Source organism: Choloepus didactylus, chromosome 21 (genome assembly GCF_015220235.1).
Source record: "Choloepus didactylus isolate mChoDid1 chromosome 21, mChoDid1.pri, whole genome shotgun sequence".
In the NCBI taxonomy this organism is placed as follows: Eukaryota; Metazoa; Chordata; class Mammalia; order Pilosa; family Megalonychidae; genus Choloepus; species Choloepus didactylus.
Window position 1 is genome coordinate 21611435 of NC_051327.1, and position 25223 is coordinate 21636657.

The window sequence follows — 25223 nt, forward strand, 5'->3', positions numbered from 1 at the left end:
GTATTCAGGACGAAAAGCAAGTCTAGCAATTATTGGGGGCAAATGCCTTGTTTTCACCACCTGAGGTCTAGTGACTGGGGAAGGGGTGTGCACTGTGAGAAGCTTCAGCTGCTCAAACACGGGCGGTGGGTATTAAACACCCAGAGCAGGAGCCCAGGGCATGCTGGCCAGTGTGGCCCACGGATGAGCAGCAGGAGACAGACCAAACGCAAAACCGGGATTTTAAAAACTTTAACAATTTATTAGTTTCATTTTCCAGTAAAATATTCACATAATGTCGAAAGAATGGAATGATAAAGATGTAGCAGACGACCTTTCATTAATTCCACATAAATATTTAAAAATCTCAGAGGATCAGTTTAGAGACTGAGTAGAAATCTGATTCTTCAAAGCAAGTATTGCTTTACTATTGTCACTCATTCAGTCAATAGTCTGACTACCTTGCAGTGGCAAACAGAATGCTTGGCTGAGTTGTTTCAAATGATCACTGAACCATTTATCAGTCAATCTAAGAAGAATATATTATTGAACTGCGTTGCACAAAGTTTCTTTACCTCCTCTGCAAAAAGAACAGAAAACAGAGAGTAAGGAATAATGTAAAAGGTTATTTGATAAGTAGTTATCTTAAATTCTTCTGGAATAAAGTTGAAATAAACAAATGTCTGCATTAATTTTGGCCTTAAAGCTCAGAAGTCTAGGTAAGAAATTAATAAAATGAGAGAAAGGGGGAAAAACCTAACAAAATCCACAAACTTCAATACTCTGTAACATACTGAGACTGCTCTTTTGTAGCCTGAGAAATCTTAAACCCAGCACCCACAGTGCCTCAGACACCCACAGGTTAGGGGGTTAGAACAACACCTAAAATGCAGATTCTTGGAAAATCTCATCTGTCAACACAAAAATCCTAGTTGCATGAATTGTAGATCAAATGCTGCTGAGGGATAATTATCTCAATTTTACTAAATTCCCATTTTAAGCAAGATCTGTATCTACTGAGGCTCCTAATGCATACAGCTATTAATACAAGTATTACTATAAAGAGAAAAATCCCCCTGCTCCCATTTATCCATAAAACATGCAAAAAAAAAATGTTCACATCTAACTTCGATGGTATGGGGTGGGTTTTCCCCTTACTGTACCCCAGCTTGCTCCATGTCTAGGAGCAGGGCCACACAGGAGCCCAGGTGAAAGTGACACCACCATTTTCTCCAGGGCAACAAAGTTGTCAAGATCATGGACAAAGCAGTTGTTCTGATGACGCTGTGTAGGGGACCAGACCAACTGCTTTGGATGGAAGGTGGAAGGAAAATTCTGCATTTTTATGTTGCTAACACCCAGATAGAACTGTAAATTACCATACGGATCTGGCAGTTCTGCAGACAAAATGTGTCTTTATCAGAAGGCATTTTTTAAAAGGACATTTTTATGCACAGTATATAAAACCATGGGACTTTTTTTCTTTCAGCACTGTATACAATAACTTTCTTTAGCCAGTGTTAAGCTTCCCATGTTACAGGAAAGTACATCAGATACTTTCTTAAAGACCTGTGCTACAGAAAACCTAAAATGGATCAAATGTTGGTTTCCTATAAGCACTGGAGGCATCTGCTTAAAGTCTCAAGCCACGATTTGTTCTATTTACCATGTTTCTTAATACAGTGAAAAGATAGGTTTTCAAATATCAGTAGTGTTAAAATTTTGCTCAAATACAAAATCCTGTTTACCATTTACTTCAATCAAGTTTGCATTTTTTTGATTCAAAATAACATAAAGTTCCCGCTGATCAGACTTTTTCCCAACAACCCAGTAATCACTCATTGCTTTCACGATGATTTCTTCATCTTCATCCACCCTGTAAGACAAGAGTTTCAAAACGCAATTATTAATTCCTATAGCTAGACTGAGGGAAGCAAACATTCTAAAACAAGACACAGGAACTTTAAGGCACCAGAATGGTTCAGGGTGTCTGCTGACCACAGGTGAGCGGCCACTTCCTCGTGGGCTCACTGATGTGTCGAGAGGGGCCCCACAGAGGTGGTCAACTCTGAATACCTTGAAGGGGCTCGTGGGTCGCTCAGCTCTGAAGTAGCTGCTTTCAAGTCTCTTCTCTTGTAGGAAGGGGACCCCACTGGAGAAGTTGTTACAATTACCTAGTAAAGTCACTGTTGATGTCACCTAGAATCTTCATTAAATCCGGATGAACAGATGTAAGTGACACACTGGGTGTTTTCCTCATGTGAATTGTACTTTTTTCTGCTAAATTCATATGGTTGAAGTAGATAAACTTAAACTGGGGTTCTTTTTCAGACCTGTAAAAACATAAAAAAAAAGGTAGCATTCTGCAAGAATAATTATCCAAACTAATACAATGACATCATTAAAACTTTAAACCTTATGGCTAAGGCCTTATATTTTCACTGGCTGGGCCTTCAAATCAAGAACTGTTGGTTAAGATGTAATAGCTTATTCATTCATAAGTAACTTATTTGCTATCCCTGGGGAATTAGGTATTCAAATATGATGGAATTTTCCAGAGCTGAAGTTTATTTTTCTAAGCAAAAATGTTACTTTAACCATTATGTGATTATTTTCATAATAAAAAAGCTTGATTTTTGTTTTTAATGCAAACTAAATCAGTACAGGCAGGGCTTTTATCTTCTAGGAGAGCAGTCAGTCAACTATAGCCTTGGGGCCAAATCGGGCCCTATTTTTCTCATAAAGTTTTATTGGAACACAGCCATGCCCATTCACTTAGGTACTGTCCATGGCTACTTTCACATCAGAACAAGAGTCAACTGCAACAGTATGGCCCACAAAGCCTCAAATATTTATTATCTGGCCCTTTACAGAAAAAGTCTGCTGGCCCTATTTTAGGGGGGTGTTATTTGTGACAGCATTTATGAGGTGTTCCACCTAAGTGACTTTCCCACATAACTAAAGCTTACCACCATAAACAACAAAACTTGGAATCATAGTAAATGGAAACCATTCTCAGATGTATTACCCTTTTCTGCTTTCTTGTGCAGTACACTTAAGCAAGTGTCATGAGTGTTTTAAGTGGGATATATGTTTTTACTTTAAAATGACTCTGGGCAATGCTACTATGCTGCCTTCCATGGCTGGGGTCTGCGACTTACTCAGGGGTACCACCTGTCAGCTGGGCTGTTCCCTCCCCTCCCCTCTCCCTGGACCCCGAGTTCAGACACTGGGGCCTGGGGAGAGCCTAAGCACAGCCCTGCCACTGGGGGGCTCAGAAGCCTTCTCTGCTTACTTCAGGGTTAGCAGCCATGTTCTGGAGGGCTGAGGGAGCCGGAAATCCGACCTCTGGGTAAGTGGCTTACTACTGTAACACTTTATATCTAGGCAAAGAAAGAATGTGGGTGATTACGTTTCCAGAAAAATAAAAATAAGATTCTTATAAAACCAGAATTTGTTCTTAGTAGGCCCCTAAAACTAAGAAAAATATAGTATAGCTACAAGTAAAACTGTTTGGAAAGACAAACAATTTTAAAAGATTTCTGGAAAGAGTTGCAAATTTAGTGGTCTGGGTAGACAGGCAACTTAAATCAGTTTTAAAGTTCTGCCTATTCTGTTTAACCCCAAAATATTCTTTGTGGCTTTCCTCTGTCCCTTACAATATACCAAATATCCATTCAAAAAGACATTTTTTTTTATACCCCTAGACTGGAAATTTACATTAGAAAATGTTATTTAGATATCTTTACAGGGGCAACCGTGCACTCTTTCTACTCCATCCGTGATGAAGGATAATATAAAAATAGAAATAGAAAAATAGTTACCTCCAATGTAGTGTTAATAAATAAAAATATGAAAAGACCCACTTACATTCAACATAGCAAGGATAATTTCCCTTCAGCAGCCTGTTAGTTCTGAATTAGCAGCAGCTGCATTTCTTGAGTATCATTTCCAAAGAGCTAAAACTGAATCCTTTTAAATACCAAAACACTTTTTCTGATCAAAAATCACACAAATCTCCAACCTTCATAAAAAAGAACACACTCATCCTAATTAATGATGTCAACACAGAATAACCTGCCCAGTACAACAGTCCAGGGCTCTCCCCCACGACTTCCTGTGCAGTGTGATACGTAAAACACCACAGCAAACAGTGCCATCCCTCAAAACAGACAGAAGGTTGCAGTCATATTCTTCGCTTTCTCAGTTTGTGTCTCCACTCATTTTTTTAAAAACAGTCTCTGCTTTCTGAGCTGTCATTTCTTTGCTGCAATTAGCACCTGTTGATCAACACTGTTTTCACATCCCACTAGGTTTATCTTCTACAACAGGCTGAACTCCCGAATAGCTACGGCTGCCGTAACCACGCTAAACTAACACAAGGTAAGGCAGATGCTCTCCCGGGTGAGCAGCGTCCCGCTGACTGATGCCAGAGATTCAAATGGTTAAGGACCAGGTATGTGAACAACCGTCTAAGCTTTTAGAAGCTGCAAGGAAGGTTCCTGTGAGCGTGACCCTCTGGAGGGAATCTGCAGGTGTTCAGTGAGCACCCGGCTACCTCTGCAGTTTCACCGTGGACTTGGATGTCTATGTTGGCAGCACAGAAATAATCTGATTGGTTTTACTTGTTCTCGGCTGCATTCCAGAAAGCTAAAGTTGCCAGATACATGATTTCTAGATGAATCTGGCCACAATGCCTCACTTAGATGTAACTTAAGGAAAAAACAAAACAAAACCTGAATTGATAAATTTGGGTTTTGTGAAAAGGAAAACTGGCCGTAATTTATGAGTTAGCTATTAAAGTTCTTTGTCCTACCTCTTAGAGTAATTAGGCAGTGAGAGAGCTAAGAATCTTGTAAGATGCATGTTAACTCCCCCACAGAAGGAACAGGTTCCCTGCTGGCCCCCACCCCCACCGTGGCCATCCCACAGGAATAAGCCGACCCCCCACCACCCTTCCTGGGTCCAGTGTCTGGTCAACACCAGCCCTGACTGTTGACAGCCACACTTGCCACTTCCTGGAGGAATCCAGTGTAGTCAGCCTCCTAAGCTGCTGAGTTATTTTACAAATTTAGTCAAAAGGACCGATAAAAAATATTATAGAATCATTCAAAGGAAAAAATTCCCTTTTCTAATAGCCTTCTATGCCCCCCCCATCCCATTTCAAATCTAGTATTAGAATGTAAAATAATATAAGAAAAGTTAAAACACTTCAATAAAAAAGAGCCAAAGAACACACAGGCAATTCAATAAAGAAACATAAATGCCAACAAACATTAAGAGAAGATGCCCACCCTCGGCGCCACGTGTCAGGCTGCCAAAGTACAGAGCCCAAAGAACAGGTGGCGCGTGGCACTGGGGGGTACACAATGGCTCCACACTCCTGGAAGGGACCTGGCAACGGGCACCCGCATTTGAAATATACATCCTCTCTGCCCCAGAACTCATTCTAGAGAGTCAGCCTAAGGGAATAATTAGATGTGTGTACCAGATTGTTCAATACGGAGCTGTTTATAACACTCATAGCCACACCCAGACTACCGATTACATGGAAGAATGCCTACACAAACTAGAACAATTGATCCAATTAAATACCACAAGACTGTTAAAGAGAATAAGACAGATCCAAACACACTGACTTAAAATGATGTTCATGCCACATGTATCTTTGAAAGTTACAGATTTGTTTTTTTAAAAACTGCATGCAAAAATCCACAGACTGGGGCAACTTGCAGCACAGGGAGGTGTAGAATTTACGTAGTCCCCTGGAACCACTAGCATATAGCCAGGATCAGCAAGTAAATAGTCTGAACAACTGTTGGGGGACATCTGTGACTGGACAAACATCATACACCAGTCTGGACTGGGTGGAACAGCTGAGACTGCAGCATAAGAACTGTAAATAAAGCTCCCAAACCAAGGAGCTGGTGCCCCTCCCCCACTGGCATGGCAGGCTGAGTTGGAACACTTCCCTGTGGGAAAAAGAAGTTAAGTCTACCAGGAGGAAGGGAAGGTAGCTCAACCAAGCTCCAACTGTGGTTTTAATTAATGAATCTGGACTACTGAATACAAGCTACAGCATAGACAGACCCGGAGCAAGCAGGAAAGGAACCCAAAGGTTCCTCCCAGCAGAGAGGAGGTGGGGCTGACGGAAAGAAAATACCTACATAAATAAAAACAGAGGCTTTTAGAATAGGCTGAGCTCAAAATACTGGAAAAGGGCTGTGTGCCAAGAAAAGGGGCAAATAGAAGTGAGTACCAACTCTGGTTCTTGACTGCTAACTGGGGGGGCTGGGGACCGGCTCTTTAAAGGGGATTTCTTTCATTTTTACTTTTTTTTTTTTTTTATTTCAGTCTAAGTAGCTCATTAGAGAAAGCTCAGGCATTTTTAATTGTCAGTGCTGACCCAGGCAAGGGTGGAATTAAGACAGAGAGTCAAAGGAAGAAATCAAGTGTAGGAGATAAATCCCTAATGGGCTTGTCTTCCCTAAGAAAAGGAGGAGGCGGGGCCCAACTCAAGTGGCTGCCCTCCCTCAGAACTCAGACCCCAGGGCCTCTGGGGTGGGGAAAAAAAAAACAGCAGAAACAGCTTAAGCTTGGCTTCTGACCCGCTCAGCCCCTGGCAGAGACAGGGTCTACTGAGAATTAAAGGGGCCACAGCTTTTTACACCAGTGGGGAGCTGAAGGCTGACAAGTACCACTTGCTGGGCAGGATAGGAAAAGCACAAAATCTAGAGGCTTCACAGGAAAGGCTGACAACCTGCTGGGGCTCACCCTCAGGGAAACCTGATACTAAATACAGTCTCCTCCCGAGACCTGGGCCTGTCTGGTTTGAGAAAATCTTACTGAGGTAGTCAAGGAAACCAGATGCCTAGACAACAAAAAATTACAAATCACACTAGAAAAAACAAAGATATGGTCCAGTCAAAGGAACAAATTTACACTTCAAATGAGATAGAGGAGTTGAAACAACTAGTTAAAAATCTTCAAACAAATATGCTAAATCAATTCAAAAATCAAATCAACAAGTAGAGGGAAGATATGGCAAAAGAGATAAAGGATATAAAGACAACACTGGGAGAACATAAGGAAGAACTTGAAATTTTGAAAAAAAAAAACAACTGGCAGAATTTATGGGAATGAAAGGCACAACAGAAGAGATGAAAAACACAATGGAGACATACAACAGGAGATGTCAAGAGGCAGAAGAAAGGATTCATGAACTAGAGGACAGAACACCTGAAATCCTCCACACAAAAGAACAGATAGGGAAAAGAACGGAAAAATATGAGCAGTGTCTCAGGGAAATGAATGACAACATGAAGCACATGAATATACCCGGTACAGGTGTCTCAGAAGGAGAAGAGAAGGGAAAAGGAGCAGGAACAATAATGAAGGAAATAATCACTGAAAATTTCCCGTCTCTTATGAAAGACATAAAATTGCAGATCCAAGCAGCACAGTGTACCCCAAAAAGAAATCCTAATAGACCTACTCCAATACACTTAATAATCAGATTATCAAATGTCAAAGACAGAATCCTGAGAGCAGCAAGAGAAACAGGATCCATCACATAGAAAGGAAGCTTGATAAGACTATGTGTGGATTTCTCAGCAGAAACCACGGTGGTGATAAGGCAATGGTATGATATGAGATACTGAAAGAGGAAACTGCCAACCAAGAATCCTATATCTGGCAAAACTGTCCTTCAAATGTGAGGGAGAGTTTAAAATATTCTGACAGACAATGAGAGAATTTGTGAACAAGATACCTGCTCTACAGGAAATACTAAAGGAACACTACAGACAGGAAAGACAGGAGTGAGAGGTTTGGAACACAATTTTGGCTGATGGTAGCACAGCAATGTTAAGTACACTGAACAAAGACAACTGTGAGTATAGTGGAAAGAGGAAGGTTAGGAGCATGTGGGACACCAGAAGGAAAGATAAAGACTGGGGCTGTATAACTCAGTGAAACCTAGAGTGCTCAACAATTGTGATAAAATGTACAAATGTTTTTATATGCGCGAGAACAAATGAATGTCAACCTTGCAAGGTGATAAAAATAGGGTGGTATTGGGGGAAAAAGTACAATCAATGCAAACTAGAGACTATAGTTAACAGAAACTCTGTATTTTGCTTCCTTTAATGTAACAAAGGCAATATACCAAAGCTAAATGCTTATAAGAGGGGGACATAAGGGAGAGGTATGGGACTCTTGGCATTGGTGATGTTGTCTCTTTTATTCTACTTTAATTGAATTGTATCTTTCCTTTCATTGCTTTTTAGCTGTCTTTTTTTTTCTCTTTTCTTTTTCTTTTTCTTTTGTCTCTCTACCTTCTTTGACTCTTTCTCTTGGCTCTCTACCTTCTTTGATTCTTTCTCCTTCTTTGTGGAAGAAATGGAGATGTCCTTACATAGATAGTGGTAATGGCGGTAAATACATAAATATGTGACTATACAGGGAGCCATCGATTGTTTACTTAGGACAGAAAGTATGGTGGGTGAACAAAACTGTCTTTAAAAAAAATGGATTGATGAAAAAACCTTGAGGGCACTACATTGAGTGAAATAAGTCAGACACATAAGGACAAATATTGCAGGGTCTCACTGATATGAACTAATTATAATATGTAAACACATAGACATGAAATATAAGTTAACAGAATATAGAATGAGGTTAAAGAATGGGGAGTGGTTGCTTATTATGAGCAGAATGTTCAACTAAGTTGAACCTCAGTGTTTGGAAGTGGACAGGTGATGGTAGTGTTATTGTGAGAATAACTAACAGTGCTGAATGGTGTGTGAAGGTGGTAGAAAGGGGAAGCTTAGAGTCACATATGTCACCAGAAGGAAAGTTGGAGGTTAAAGATGGGAATGTATAAAACAGTGAATCTTGTGGTGGACAATGTCCGTGATTAACTGTACAAATATTAGAAATCTCTTTCCTGAACTAGAACAAATGTATGACACTATAATTAGAAGCTAATAATAAAAGGGTATATAGGGGAAAAAATGTACCTATTGCAAACTATGTACTACCGTTAACAGTATTTTAACGTTCTTTCATCAACAGTAACAAATGTACTGTACCAATGCTATGAGTCAATAATGGGGGGGGTGGTTAGGGGTAGGGGAGGAACTGAATTTTTCTCTTTTGTCTTTTTTCTTTCATGGAGTAATGAAAATGTTCTAAAAATTGGAAAAAAAAAATTGTGGTGATGGATGCACAGCTGTATGATGGTACTGTGGGCAGTTGTGCACTTTGGATCTTTGGCTAATTGTATGTATGTGAACAATCTTAATAAAATTAAAAAAAAATCTAAATGATGAAGCAGCACTGTCAAAATGTAGGCTGGCTGCCTACTTTCATTTGTTCACCTTATCTTTTCTAAAACTAAGTAAGCTGTCAATAGCAACAATCCACACAGGCTTATACAAAACCCCAAAATACTTTCATCTGGAGACTCTGAGTTCTTGATAGGCTGGGGTTTTATAAGGGAATGTGTATATAATATATGGACACCAACAATCTAAGGTTATAAACTCATAGCATTTTAATAACTTCTCAAACATAGGGAAAGCCCATGTAAGCAGAGCTTTTATTTCTCAAAGTGCTTTCCAGTCACACTATTTCACATTGAGAAAAGAGAGGCAGGAGGAGGCCCGATTACTTCTGTGTTCTTCAGACCAGGATGAGTTGCACCGAGTCTCCTGAGACTCAGCACTAAGGCCTAATGGATCATGTCACAATCAGTTTCACCCTATTCATTTCTGCGTACCGAGAGGAAAAGTGTGTTCAGTCTACACAAGGCAAAACCACGCAGGTCACTACTCCAACACAATTGATGAAAATGCACCAACTCTAACAATCTAGGCTGGTTCAAAGGGACATCGACGTGGCGCTCACAAGGTCAAGTCCACGGCCAGAGCTGGCGCACCCCACCCCACACATGCACGCCCCCAATCAGGGTGAGGGAAGCAGGAGCCGACATCCCAGCCCAAGCCAGCACCGTGGGGCAGAAAAGCTCCGGCACGGGTCCCCAGCAATCTTTCACAGCATATCACTCTCTCCCGAGTTGGATAAACCACACCAACGTTAATACTGCTAATGTTCTTCCTTTTAAAAAACCCTTCTTCCAAAACCAATTAAGTGCTTGAAAGTAAACATGAAGTAAAGTACAAACCCAGATATTCTTTTGTTGATGTTAAATTGCTCACAAATATCAGACGCGAGCACTGTGAGCTGAGGCCCAACAATGCTGTCCAGTCTTCGGCAAAACTCCAACGTAGGCTGCAGAGAGGCTAACAAGTGATGTAAAAAATACCATTAGGTGTTATAAAACGTGTTAAAATGGGCACTATTCATTTTACCTTCCAATATTCAGTAACAATATTCAAATTTAAAACAGATGACATCGTCCACCTCCAAGCAGAAGAGAAACAGAGGAGGGAAGACTATCCACAGTGAAAAGGTGATTTAAGCAGCGTGTGGGTTGACAAACTGGTTGCCTGCCCCAGGTAGACCTCAGCAGGCCAACTATTTTCCCTACAAACATCACAGGGCACACACAGGCCAGGCACTGTACAGATGCTTTAAGAACATTAACCCACTGGGTCCTCAGAAACCCCCTGGAGGCAACCACTATCACCATGCTCATCCCACAGTAAGGGAGGCCCTGGCAGGCCAAGGGCACTGACAGTGCAAAAGCCGGGGGTTTTCGCAGCTACTCAGAGGCCCCAGGCAGGGAACAGTGTCTTACTGGAGCCTCTGTGTTGCTTATGACAACATACTTATTTAAAAATAGAAGACAGCAAACTGTAAAGAGAAATCGCTTACTGAATTGGGCTGAAGTCAGATCCAGGAGTGTACTTACCATCGATCATAAAGCACACGGCTGCACTCATGGCCTGGAGACAGAAGACAAACCAATGATCACAAGACGGTACAAAAAAGGAGACAGCAAACATGGCACCAAAGTGACCTCACTTGAATCTTGGTTTGAACTAACCAACTAGAAAGATATTTTTTAGTCAACTGGAGGCCTCTCAGCATGGACTGGGTGTCAGATGATAGGAAGGAATCCCTGTTTATTTTGTCAGGTGTGACAGTGGCAGGGTGACCACGTTGCCATGGATGTCCTTACCACTTCGAGATTCTAACAGAAGGATTTATGAGTGAAATGACAGGACAACTTAAAGTTCTCTGGCTAAATAAGTAAATAAAGTTAGGAGGGAACAAATGAAAGATGGGCATACTGTGAACTACTGAGGCCATATGAGGGGTACAGGGGAGTTCCCAATATCCAAAACAATAGGTATTTTTATGTATATTTCACAATTTCCATTAATACAAGTTTTAAAAAGCCTAGAAAATTATTGTCCCCTCATCTCATTTTATTACCACCATAAACAATTGCAGCTATGACATTAGCAAGTAATGGGAACCTAGAGCAACCAAAAACATAAATAAAATAACCTAAAATGTTTAACTTTATCAGAGCAATGTACTGTTAAAGATCGAATAGAACATTCAGTCCTATAAAGAAAAAGCAAGAGTCTTCCTTCCCTGAGCCTGCTCCCAAGGCAACCACTTTAACTGTCTCAGGCAGCACGGCACACCACAAGTTATCACCATTAAACATGGTACTCATTTCCCACCATGTCACAATGGCTGTGGCACCCTCATCTGCCTTCTCCCCCAGCAGTCACAGGCACACTCCCCTGAAGTGCTCCTTTGTAAATGAGGGCTTTTCCACTCCTGCCTGCCCCTCCATCTCTGCACTTCCACCCCGACCCATTCTATCAGCTGTGACTTCATTTTTCAACTATCAAAGTGAATAACGTTTACTCTATTTTGTAATCAAATCACAATGAGGGTTTGCCTATAAACAGGTTGCAAAATTGGTGGTTTACAAGTCAATCCAATATATGTGTGTTATTTGCATGTGAAGTAATTTGAACTTAGTTGCCAAATAATTTCATACAAAAATCCCTATTTCCAGTCTCTCCTGAAATATGAGGAAATCTGGAACAGTGGATCTGACTCCCGTGAGGCACTAACTGGCTGGCCCCGAGTGACGCCGGCCTCTCGGGCATGCTCGCAATCCACCATGTCCTGTCCGCACCTCTCGCTACGGAAGCCGACACAGCCTGCTTCACCCGTGTCTGCTCTCTGTAGGGCTTTTCTAGGCATTTGAGTAGGTGGCCCCTTAGGATACAAGTTGATTTTTTTTTAAATGTGTCTTTTAACTTTATTTATAAACATTATTACGAATAATCTCAAACATATACTAAAAGTACACAGAAGGGGAGGAGGTGGGGTAAGATGGCGGCATAGGGAGGTGTGCAATTTAGTTGGTCCTCTACAGCAACTAGTAAATAGCCAGGAACAACAACTATATAGTCTGCAACAACTGTTGGGGGACATCCATGACTGGACTCTACCAAACATTTAAAGAAGGATTAACACCAATTCTTCACAAACTCTTCCAAAAACTGGGAGAAGAGGTAACACCTAACTCATTCTGTGAAACCAGTATTACCCTAATACCAAAACCAGATGTCCCCTCACTACCCTTCTAGGAAAGTCTCTTTTTTAAGATGGAAAATTTAATTGTCATCCCAGGCAGGACAGATGATAGAAACGTGCTCAGTCTTCTGTCACAAACCAAATATTACCTTAAAAAACAATTCTCAACCTAAATAAATATATAACTTTATGAGATAATATCCTGACAGACACTATACAACCATCCTTATAGAATGAGTGAGTCCACAGCTCTGAAATCAGAGCAAAAGCCAACTTCACTGAAGTATGGCCAGAGCCCACACCCAGAAGGTACTTGATCAACAGGCAACACCAACCTCAGACAGCCTGTGATTTGTGAGCATACAAGACTTTGAATGTTCACTAATCACAGCCTCAGACAGTTACTGTTTCACTAATCACAAAACTGTTTTACAGGAGCTGAAAATAAACTTCTACTCCATTTTGAGTTTTACAAGAATTAGAACTTCCAACATCTTTTCTCAGAGACATTTAAAAGGTTTGTTATGTACTAAATTACATATGCAAGAAAAGATTTACTTCAGTATTAATCCCTAATGCTGGAGGGAAAACAGTTGTTACCTTATAAACAATTAAATGGAGCTCTTCGTAAGTGTCATCTGTGTTTACAAAAATTTTGGGGAATCTGCATTTTGCTTCTGAATCATTAAGGTTCAAGGGTCCAGTAAGAAATCTTCAAAGTAAGCACAGAGATGACTCAATTAGGTAAATTATAAACAGGAATATATAAACAGAGTACATTCCTACCTAATATACACCAATTTTTTGAAACCAAACACTACTTAGAAAACACCAAATCAGAATATGATAAAGTAATCGTTTTCATTCATTGGAAACAACAGAATTCCCTTTGTGATTAATGCAATAGAACAGCACAAAGGTTATTCATTGTTCATGATTTTATCTCTGCCAAAAGAGATAATAAAACCCAATACTATATAATGAGGAACAAAAGTCCTACCTTCCATAGTGTTGAAGATTTCCTGGCATTTCTGCCCTTATTGGAGAATCCCTTCCTGCCAACTGTAAACAAATTTAATTTTGAGAAATTACTTATTAGATGTTTTACTTTCAAAGATTTGAAAAACAGCAGTACTTGGTTCCATGCCATTTTTTTTGCTAGAAAGTCCCCATATCCTCCCCAATTCCCCCAAAAAGTGGAGGGGGGATTACAGAGGAAGATAAAAATCTTATTTTTAATCAGAACTCTCACAACATAATGGCATCCTGTCCTAAATTCCACACACTGATTTAGTTCCTTTTATAACAATAACTGCGATTTCCATGTGGTTAACACATGGCAAGCAATGTGCTAATTAAGCACATGATATAAATTACTTAATTTCATCTCACATCCCCCATCAGGAATGTACTGTCCTCACTTTCTGGATGTGGAAACTGAAGTTCATAAAAGTTCACCAATGCACAAAGCTCCTAAGCAGCAGGGCCAGGAATCAAACCCAAGTCCATCTGATGTCAGAGGCCTGGCCTTTAACCAGCATCACTCCTCCTCGCAGATCTCTATTTGTAATGCATTCCTAGTTTCTTCTGCTGAATAACAAACACACACCATGAAATCCAATAGCCATGTTAGTTAAAAATTATTTTTCTAAATATCTTTGACACTTTTCTAGTCTATATAAAATTTTGAAAGATGAAAAAACATGGTAAATCCAATGGTAAAAATGTACAGTCTGACTTTCATGTATACGGTATGTACTGAGAGAGAATACCTGCATGCATCTGTTTCACACTGCCATGTTTTATACTGTGGTTTCCTAATTTACAATCCTAGTTCCTTAGGTATATAATGAAGTATCATTTAGAGTTTTCTGTTGTGGCAACAGCACTGCCACACACTGAAAAGCCTCCTGAAGTGATCCTTCTGGATGGGTATCCTTACAAAATAAGAGGAATGCAGTTACAGGTAGGTGTTTTGGCATCAGGCAGATCTGAGATCAAGTCCTGGCTCTGCTGCTTTCTAGCTGGGAGATCTTGGGTAAATCATTTAAGCGCACTAAGCCTGAGTATCCTCATCGGTTAGACGGAGATAAAGATACCCAACTCTTAAAACAGTTGTCAGGATGTAATGAGATAATGCCATATAGAAAGTACTCAAGAAATTTTAGCAACTGTATTAAAACTGCCTAGAAAGAAACTAAGTCCTTCTCAATTGCTTTCAATTTCTTATCAAAGAGATTTTGTTTTCCTGTTGTTTTGTCATAGCCTTAAAAAGTAGACAGAGAGCATGCCCAGCACACCTGAACCAAAACGGTGATTTTATAGGGTACAAACACTTTTCATGTCAAAAAGGATACTTTGGGAAGAACCCAGACTTATTATTTAAAGTTTTCTGTAAAGGATTGGGAAACTTAGTACCAGAGTAGAAAAGCTAGGCAGGCCATGTAATAATCAGTCAAAATTAGATCTCATGTTTGTAGATGAAAAGGTTATAGGATTAACCTCTCACTTATCAAAGATCCCTGGCATTTAAAAAGTTCCCAGACCCTAACAACCCAGTTTTTTGTTTTTTGTTTTTGCCTCAATGAACAACTCTTAAAAACACACCTTTGCTATTGCATTTGAATTTAACAAACTGTCTGAAAGAGTGGTTTCTTATTCTGGTGGATATGCAACTAAATAAGTATTACTGAGTATCAATCTACTACTGTAAAACATGGATCAGATCTGCCCACCTGACTCTGTCCCCTCACTCCCCAACTCCCAAATGTCTGTGTGTGATATATACATTTCTTTTTTAGGATCCAGTCATACCTCAGGTTCAATGTGCCTTGGAAATAGAGATGTGGTGAGGTATTTGTATAAAATTCTCATGTCATCTTGCTCTAGTCCACTCCTGAAACCGAAAAGCATTGTATTACAAGTCTGAAATCGGTCTTCTGTCCTTCCATTGCTCTATGATAAAGTTCATCTTTATTTTGTTGTACAGTATATCAAGAAGCCCTTTCCCTGACAGGGAAGTATGAGAAGGGAATGAATTGAGTTTCAGTTCCAGCACTAGAAGGTTATTCTGACCTGCTAACAGCTATTACTGTGTAGTCCTGTATTTTATATACCATTTTTAAAAAATCGCAGCAGATTTGCTTCTCTGGTTGAATTCTGTGTCAGATTATTCAGGGAGCACTGATAACCACAATGCACAGGTTTCCTCTGTGCCATCTGGGTTAGAAGGTAATGCCACGCTCTTTCACCTACGAGCCTGAGAAAATACTGGCATAGTGCAGACAGGGAACCTGAACCTGCTGTGTCTCAGAAATGCACGTGGCTTTTTTTAAACTTCTTAAAAAAAAACTGTGATCACACACATAACAGAAAATTTACTATTTTAATCATTCAGTGGCATTAATTACATTTACAATGTTGTGCTGCCATCAACACCATCTGTTACCAAAATCTTTTCACCACCCAAAACAGAAACTCTACCCATTAAACAAAAACTCCCTATTGTATGTGGATTTTATTCTCTGCATTACAGTGGAGCTACAAAGGAGAAAGAGAAAGAAACAAGCTTTCAGGCAAACCATCTAATCTGAAATGAGGAAAGAACAAGTAGCATGTGGGAAAAATGATGAGCAACTAACAGGCCTCAGACTCGAGTTGAAATCAGTTTTGTAGGTAGGGGTGTCAACACACGAGTCTCTGTATCTGGGGTTTTTTCTATTCACGATTATTGTAAAACTCATGGAAGGAAATCTAGCTCAATATAAATCAGGCTTTTATACTAAATTCCAGAGGCTCTCTCTTCTTCCTGCAGAAAGGTCAGATGTTAGAAAAAGCCTGGCCTGTCCGTGCAGGCAAATTTTCTGTCTTAGCTTTTTCTCTTACTATACTACGTCACTTCTTTCAAGATTCAATTTTCCTAATGTCTTGTTTACAACTGAAACTATAAGGGAGACCTACACGCTTAAGCAGGTTTGTTTTGTTTCCTGCCAAGCAGAAAGAGAAGTTCTGGGTCCAAAGGTAAGGCTAAAAGACAAGGAAGAGTTTAAAACTTGTAATACTTATTTTATAACAACACCAATCCTGGAAGTATCATGCAGCCAAATGAATTTCCAAATCAAACATGGAAAGTTACCAACCTTTTTCTTTTGCAGAAATAATTGAGATAAGGGAAGATAAAGGGGAAAACAAAAACAAAGGTTCTGGATGTTATTTTCGTTTTTAGACATAAATAATACCAGTGGGAGGGGCAGGAAGGGGCCAGGTGATACAGTATGTAAAGAAGTAACTGGCTGGGCAATTTGGCTTCTAGACTGTACTGTCCAATAACAGTGGCTACTAGGCATGTGTGGCTAGCAGCACTTGAAATGTGCCTAGGCAAATAGAGTGTGAAATACACACCGGATTTCAAAGACTTAGCACAAAATAGATTAATTATTTTTTTTTTATCTTGCTTACATGTTGAAATAATATTTTAGATATACTGGGTTAAATAATATATATTATTAAAATTAATTTACCTATTTCTTTTTTACTTTAATGCAGCTATTAGAAAATTTAAAATTACATATGTTGCTTACATTATATTCTTATTGGACAGCACTGGTCTAGAGCATGGGACATAGAGTAGAATAACCTATAAAAGGAAACAGAAGCCAGTATTTGTTAACTGTTTACTGTGTACACTGTGCTTAGGGATCACCACCTAGACACTAATTTTGGATCTCGCCTCACCGAGGGAGGGACCTGGTCCAACAGTTACTGAGTACCTCCTGGGGGTGCTCCTGGCCATGTCCTGGGGACAGCCACACAAGTCAGGTCATGTTTCTACTCTTCAGCAGATCATCCCAAAACAGTATAGCAAGTAATACCAGCAAATTACGTACACTGCTCATGAAGTATAAAATACTCTTTTGGTAATTAAATATACCAGCTTTGTAACAAACAATTGCCCCTCAGAATGTGCTACTTTTCTCAAAGCTCCTCTCTGTGGCTACTCCCTGGAAAAACCTCTTCCAGTCAGCATTCTGGGATGGGACCACAGCGCAGCTCTGTGCAGCCACCAGGGCTGTGTGCTGCTCAGCTCCCCGGGATGCTATTCACAAAGACGACACATGAAGGGGAAGGGGAGGCCCTGTGCCTTCCACAGGTTGCCCCAGGGGCCAGGCTTCCAGAGCCCAATTCTGCTTTTCCCCTTGGCTCCAGGGTCTTCCCTGTGGGAGCTGCTGAGTCAAGAGGGCCCTTCTTGTGCTGGGCCCACACCAGGCCTGTTTGGGACCCAGGAGATCAGAATCTGAGCTTCTTTGATGGGGCCCAAGGCCATGGATCACTGCTGCTGGAGTTTGGCCATCACCTTTACCTCCCTACAGCCAAGGGTGGGTGTAGATTCCCAGCACCTCCCTGTAACTTCTACTTATGGAGGTAAAACAAGAATTCCTTCCTTAGCACAAACAAATACACAAACAAACAAATATACAAAGTGAGCAAAACTCTACTCTGCACTGACAGGCCCAAATAATTCAAGATTCCACCAATGGCTCATCTAAAACAGGAAACACACTCATGCTCAGAAGTACAGATGTTCTCTAAGTCTCTCAAATAGTTATTTAATACAAATACTTTTTCCTTTACAAAAAAAAAAATCCCACAACTTTCCTTTGGCCCTGTCCTCAGACCTGTTAATGTATAAGTACAAGTGCCTTCCAACTTTCACAGTATCATCAAGAAGTCTCATTTTGTTAACATAGTGTGAATACCAAAGAAAGCAGCTAGAGAAGGACAATTAACATAGTGCAACATTGCCTGGTAACAGGTTTGTTAAATTAAAAAGTAGGTGGCTTTTCATCTGGAATTTGTCATGTTGTCTTCACATGAGAAAACCAAATCCACATGGAAACCCATCAACTTGTTTATTAAACAGATTCAGATTTCTTCAGATTAGCCTGTTTCTCTTCCTAAAATGGAGCTACAAGATTTTGGCAGGAGATGGGAACTTGTTTCAGAGGAATACTTGTTGTCACTGCCTTTTCTATTAGTGGGACTCAGGTTTTAGTGGTAAAATGTTCTTACACCCCTAGGTAAAGAATGTGGGATAGACGAAGGCAAACACGGACACTGAATGTGTGTGCGGCCCGTGGGGCAGCTGCTGTAGGGTTCCAGCCAGCCACGCACTGCTGCACCTGCAGCTCCGGGCTCACCTCAGCCCCAGCCCACGTGTGGCCCCCACAGGCAGCCTGTGCTGAAACCAGCTCCTCCAGATCCCCTTCTCCAGGCTTTCCCAGGCAGACGCACGTGATTTTCCCAGAGTTCATCCTCAGGTAACTGACAGCATTTAGTAATCATTTATCTTTCCTTCTTGAGCATCAATACTTTCTTCAAAGAAATCATGTTTTTGTTCTTACTACAGGACACAAATGTAACTGGATAACAGTGGATAAATTCCCTAGTTTATATAATACTTTTGACTTTCTGGATATTTTTTTAATCTAGCTTTAAAAAAATGTATGAAAAAATTATGCTATTCACATTTACTATATCATCTCTTTGAAAATGTGTTTTGGAAAAATGCCAAAATAAAAATAGGATTCCTAAAACTTACCTGATGGGAAAATTTTCTCCACATTCCATGGAACTAGTTTTAAATTTCCATTTGGTCATTTTAACCAAAATTACCCTGGTTTCAGTTTAAATAACCACTGCTTTATTTGACAATTTTAGAGATGCTTCCTGTCCATCCTCCTATTAAATCCAGTTTGGAACCCTGCTATCAATTCAGCATTGCTGTTTTTATTTTCCTAAAGGACTTTCTTACTTTACATGCCAAGCCTTGGGTGTACCTACCAGATGAGTTGATCATTATAGAGAAAGGCAGTGTATTTGACTATATTCAAGCTTTCCTCCATCCTATTAATAAACGACTGGATTTTCAGATAAGTCATTTTGTCCAATGGGAAGAAGCTGATTCCACCAAAAATGTCAAGTAGGTCACATGACTGCAAATGCAATGTTTGCAAATACTGTAGGAAAAATATAAAGCATACAACTTACCAATCGGACGTTGAAAAGAATTGCCCTCATATCAGATTAATATTTATGGTACAATTACATACTGGCAAACAGCAAACTGACGAGACTAACAAGTAGGTGAGCGACAGGACTGGATTCGAAACCAGCACCAGCTTCAGAATACAAAACTCAAACGTTTACTTGGTATTGTTTTGTCTTTTTAAAGTATTTTATTCCTTATATCAGTGCTCCTCAAATTAGATTAATCTGTTGAGGGATGCATACAGTAATGCCATGGACGGACAGTGCCATCTTACACTAAAATTATGTAGGAAGGACATGCAGTCAGGACAAAGAGTCCTCAGGACAGTGAAAGAAGTCTGTGGACGAGCAGGAGAGTAATGAGGACAAGAACAGGAAACAGCAGATAACATGAGTGAATAATTATGGTCATTAAAGTGATGAAACAAACAAGAAAGAGAAGTAATGCATAAAAAACAAAATAAAAACAGGTTTCAAAGGTGTTTTAAAGAGAAAATAAATTGCATTCCAAAGGAGATATCAAAGGTGTTCTAGGGAGAAAATTAATTGGGAATTATTCTTAGATAAACTGAATTTGATCAGAGGTGTGGGAGATATGCAAAATTCAATTTACAGTGAAAGCAAATGGCAACTATTTAGGAATATTCATTTATCACTTAGAACAAATCACATTAGTAACCTTAACATAATAAAGTGTGTGTCCTAGCCAAGAATTTTCCCTGGAGTCAATACAGATTATGACTGTTTAGTAAACAGAATCAATCCATAAGAATATACAACTCCAGAAAGAACTTAAATTCTGTTAAATTAGCATGAGAGGGAACTGGTCCACCATGCAGTAAGATTGCTCTCAAGTAAGTGCACGCTGACAAACACAGGTGAAACAAGAATAAAGCCACGAGAGGCTTCACGGTGCTTTAAGGTGCCCTGCATACTCAGGATGCTATGATCATACACACAAGTTCAGAAGTGAGCCTTGAGAATTCAAGTCTAATACATTTCTTCACTTGTCTGCTTTTGCCACAATATGCCTTGAGCTCGTCACTTTTTTTAACTTAATCAAAAAATTAAAAAATAAAAAAACATTTCAAACAAAACCAAAACAAAGGAATACGAAAACCTAAAACACTTGTCATTTTTAAGTTCCGAGTTTTTTGTCTATGAGAAAGAAACTTGTCTGTATCTATATTTCTCTAAAGAGCTGTTTGAACCCTATTAAAATTGTATATAAAATTTAAAATTCTTACCCGATGAAAGAATTTCTCTAGTCTTTCTTTTAGGAGCTTGAGACCTCCATCTTCCATGGCTTTCAGAAATGTACCATTAAAAAGCTAAGGGTGGAAAAGATTTTTTTTTAAGTCTATTTCCTATGCCCTCAATTTCCCAATAAAACAAATTCTTCTTTTCCTTTTAGATTAATTCAGCTCATTTAACCCTCCAGTTCCTTTTAAATATAGGCCAATATTTACACAAGAGAGCCTGAATTATAAAATATATTAGAAAAATTTAACGCTATTAAATGACATTATCATTTTTATGAAACCTCCTAATTGCTCTGGCCACATATTTTTCTTTTAATATCAATCCACATCTAAGGTTCACTTTACATAAATAAATAGTATTGCCAAACTTTCTAAACCATAAAAATACTGTATGTTGCTTGAGAACATGGCCTCTCTTATTTACCAATGGAATACAGTGTCTACCACAATGCCGGGAACAGAGTACGGGCCTCGATAAACACTTACTGAATAAATTTGTGCATAAACCTCACTGTTTCAAAGACTCCATTATTTCCTCCCCTAAAACAGATGCACAGTCACTCTGCAGTCATCTAAAGAGTTAGCAATCAACATAAACTAGAGACTGTAACTAATAGAATCATTGTATTATGCTTCCTTTAATGTAACAAAGGTGATATACCAAAGTGAATGCAGATAAGAGGGGGGTATAGGGGAGGCATGTTAGACACTTGACATTGGTGGTATTGTCTGATTCTTTACTCTACTTTGATTTAAGGTTATTTTTCCTTTTGCTGTTTCCTAGCTGTCATTTTTTTTTTCCTCTTTCTTTTGCCTCTCTACCTTCTTTCTCTCCCTCCTGCCTTGTGGAAGAAATGTAGATGCTCTTATATAGATAGTGGTGAAGGTGGTGAACACATAAATATATGACCATACAGAGAACCATCGATTATTTACTTAGGATGGAATGTATGGTGAGTGAACAAAACCATATTAAAAAAAAAAGGGGGTTGATGACAAAACCTCAAGGGCAATATACTGAGTGAAATAAGCCAGACACATAAGGACAATTATTGCAGGGTCTCACTGATAGGAACTAATTATAATATGTAAATTCATAAGACATCAAATATAAGGTACCAAGATCTAGGATGAGGCTTACGAATGGGGAGTGGTTGCTTAGTATGAGCAGAATGTTCAACTAGGATGAACTTAAATGTTTGGAAATGAACAGGGGTGTTGGTAGCAAGATGTGAGAATAACTAACAGTGCCGAATGGCGTGTGAATGAGGTGGAAAGGGGAAGCTCAGAGTCATATATGTCACCAGAAGGAAAGTTGGAGGTCAAAAGATGGGAATGTATAAAACTGAATCCTATGGTGGGCAATGTCCATGATCAACTCTACAAATACTAGAAATCGCTTCCAGAACCAGAACAAATGTATAACAATACAATTAGAAGTTAATAATAGAGGGGCATATAGGGAAGAACTATATACCTATTACAAACTATATACTACAGTTAGTAGCATTTCAACAGTTTTTCATAAACAGTAACAAATGTACTATATCAATACTACGAGTCAACAATTGAGGGGGGTTGGTTAGGGATAGGGGAGGATTAGAGTTTCCGTTTCTTCTTTCATCTTTCACTTTATTTCTTGTCTGGAGTAATGAAAAGTTTCTAAAAATTGAACAAAAATTAAGTGTGATGGATGCACAGCTGTATGAGGGTACCCAGGGGCAAGTGACTGTACACTTTGGATCTCTGGATAATTGTATGGTATCTGAACAATCTCAATAAAAATGAAAAAAAAAAAAAAAAGACTCCTGAGCCTGAAAATATGGGTAAATTGTTAGGCTCTCAATTCAAAAAGAATATCCTGCTTACCTTGTACATGCTATAACATTGTTGTAGCACTGAACTATAAACCTTGTCCTGCAACAACACAAAAACAGCACAGAATTCAATTCAAGGGAAGAAAAAGAAAAAAGAATGTCTATTGTATAGCAAAGGTACTTCGCAAAGCAATTTAATGCTTATAAACCTGGTCCCACAATATTGTGTGCTGAAAATCAGGGGTATTTAAATGCAAATTTACAAATCAGTAATCCTAATTTTAGGGTGTCTTTAAATATCAATAATCAGTAGAAGGTTTTAGTTAGAAAAGGTATGTATACCTTTTTTAAAAGACTGTGCTTATGAACACTTTGCTACCTATCTTGAGAAAATTCTGCAAAAGTGATCTAGTTTAAATCTGATCAAGTCACTCAGCACATTAGGTCATAAATGTTTTTCTAAAAATAGGAAATAAAAAGTAACATGTTACCAACAACTCTTCTTCTTGGTATTCAACAATTGGCTTTCCATCTTTACTTTGCTTTTCGATTATGGGATTCCGAACAACCTACAAAGTTTGATATTCTGAAATTATATAATGAATGGATGATATGTTTTAAATTTTTCCCTAATTTTAAAATGTTGAATATAATACCAGAAACACAATTTTTTAAAACAGCTCCAAGAATAAATATCCAAAATAAGAGTTTGATTTTAAAATTGTAACCAACTTTACTGTAATTTTATTTTGATATAATAGCAAGAGGACTTTTCTAAATTCCTAACAGTAAATATCACCTATAACTTACAAAACAAACTTCAGAAAGATATACTGTATATGTAAATACCATGACCATCCAGAAATTTTCTTCTGGTTCATTGAAGAACTGTCTATTCTTCTGTGTATGCAAAGATTTTGCAGGTTTTGATGGACTAAAGGTTCTTTAAAAAAAAAAAAAGGTTTAAAGGAAACATTGGGGACAATTTTCCATTTCAAGAATTTATGAATTTTGTAAAAGTGTATTTAAAGGCATTACCTTGTAAATTGTACAATAGCTTCACATAAGCCAACATTTCTAATTTTTTCATTCTTTTCAACTTCATTTGGATGATAAAACAAAATTTTATTTTCCTCCTAAAGAATGAAAAAGCAGAAATGCAACATTAACATAACTATTTCTTTGTCTTAGCTGTGGAAATGTTAATGTCAACCTCCCATGTCATATATGCTAAAAAACAAACACTCCATAGTTTTATATATTTTATGCATGACATTTCTGTATTTCTGTAAACCTACAACTTCTCTAACAAAAGAAAAATTATTAATAAAAAAAGGAAGACAGGAAAAAAAAAAAAAGCCAGGAATTATCTCCTCATCATTGTGTAAATACCGTCCACCAGCCTGAAAGGCAAATGAGGCGGTCACCGAACAGATCCAACTCACCTGCAGTAGCACGCGACAATTTTTCTGAAATCTCAATCTTTGGATTTCTTTCCCCACGGTAATTTGTAAAACACGAACGCTTTTAAGAAATAGGAAGCACGTGCACAAACACCTCCCAGCAAATTAGACCCAGCACGTTCACAGACATTTGGATTGACAGCCTTTAAAAGGGCCGTGATTTGCTGCCAGTAAAACACAGTTCCGAATATACTTAGAGGAAGTTACCGTCCCCACCTTAAAATAAAAAAAGAATTAAAAAATTAAAAAGCACCTCCTGGTATTTGCTTATTTATTTATTAATTCGGAAAACTTTCCGAGGGTCCTCCGAGCTTGCAACATTTTAGGGCTACAGTCCACCACTTGTTCCAAACTTCTAGTACGGGATTTCCAATCACAAAGACGTAAGCTCCTTTTTAATTACCCAGGATTTACGAAGAGCGGGAGTCTCAACCCGTATGGAGTGATTAACCAGATGAACCCTCGTTCACTACGCAAGCATTCCTCCAGGACAGAGCCTGCCTGCGTTGTCTGGTCCCCGCCGCATCCATCCCCCGCGCCGGGGCGCACACCTGGCACAAAGCAGGCGCTCGGCAAACGCCGCTCAACGAGGCTGGCATGACAGGTGCCGCCCCGAGCAGTGCGGGGCCTGGGTCGCCTCCCGGGGCGCGCCCCGCGGCTCCCCCGGGTCCGACGCCGGCCGGCCCTCCCGCCCCTCAGGCCCTCCTAGGCCGCCGGCTGTTGCACGCGCGCGCCCCGGCTCCACTTACTTCTCCCTCGCGCGACCCGAAGCGCGGGTTGTAGATGAAGAAGCTCAGCAGTGCCGGCGGGCACTGCTTCTCCTGGGCCACCCCGGCCCCGGCTCCGGCCCCGGCCCCGGCCGCCGCTGCTGCCATCCCGGCCCGGCCCCCGCCTCGGGAGCCTCCCTCCGCCCGCCCAGAGACAGCAGACGCCGGCAGACCGCACTTCCGCCTCGCTCGCCGTCGCCCCGGAAGTGGTCATGGCCAGCCCGGAAGAAGAACCGCGGCCCGGCGTTCCCCTTTTGGCACCCAGCAGGGGTTTTGTTTTCAGTTGTCTCTGGTGCTGTGGTGTTTCTTTTAAGGGGGTGAGGAGAAGGTGAAATACTTTTTATTTGCTCCCAGACT

The 25223-nt window shown here is 39.8% G+C and overlaps 1 protein-coding gene across 4 annotated transcripts; it reads right to left on the reverse strand.

Moving 5' to 3' along the window:
- Positions 1-220: 220 nt before the first annotated feature.
- Positions 221-25010, reverse strand: CCZ1 (CCZ1 homolog, vacuolar protein trafficking and biogenesis associated). Of its 4 annotated transcripts, XM_037814732.1 has the most exons (15): positions 24849-25010; positions 23675-23772; positions 23486-23579; positions 23128-23205; positions 22689-22736; positions 20805-20888; positions 19351-19526; positions 15325-15406; positions 13511-13572; positions 13111-13222; positions 10856-10889; positions 10166-10283; positions 2154-2312; positions 1728-1855; positions 221-559 (listed from the first exon to the last, which is right to left on the reverse strand). In XM_037814732.1, exons 1-15 carry the CDS (start codon positions 24972-24974, stop codon positions 504-506), a joined length of 1455 nt encoding a protein of 484 aa, XP_037670660.1. In that variant the 5' UTR covers positions 24975-25010; the 3' UTR covers positions 221-503. The 4 variants fall into 4 exon arrangements, 2 of the variants coding, with proteins under 2 accessions (XP_037670660.1, XP_037670661.1); XR_005213624.1 differs by lacking the exon at positions 221-559 and having other exon boundaries at positions 2056-2312; XR_005213625.1 differs by lacking the exons at positions 221-559; positions 1728-1855 and adding an exon at positions 3275-3362 and having other exon boundaries at positions 2174-2312.
- Positions 25011-25223: the final 213 nt, after the last annotated feature.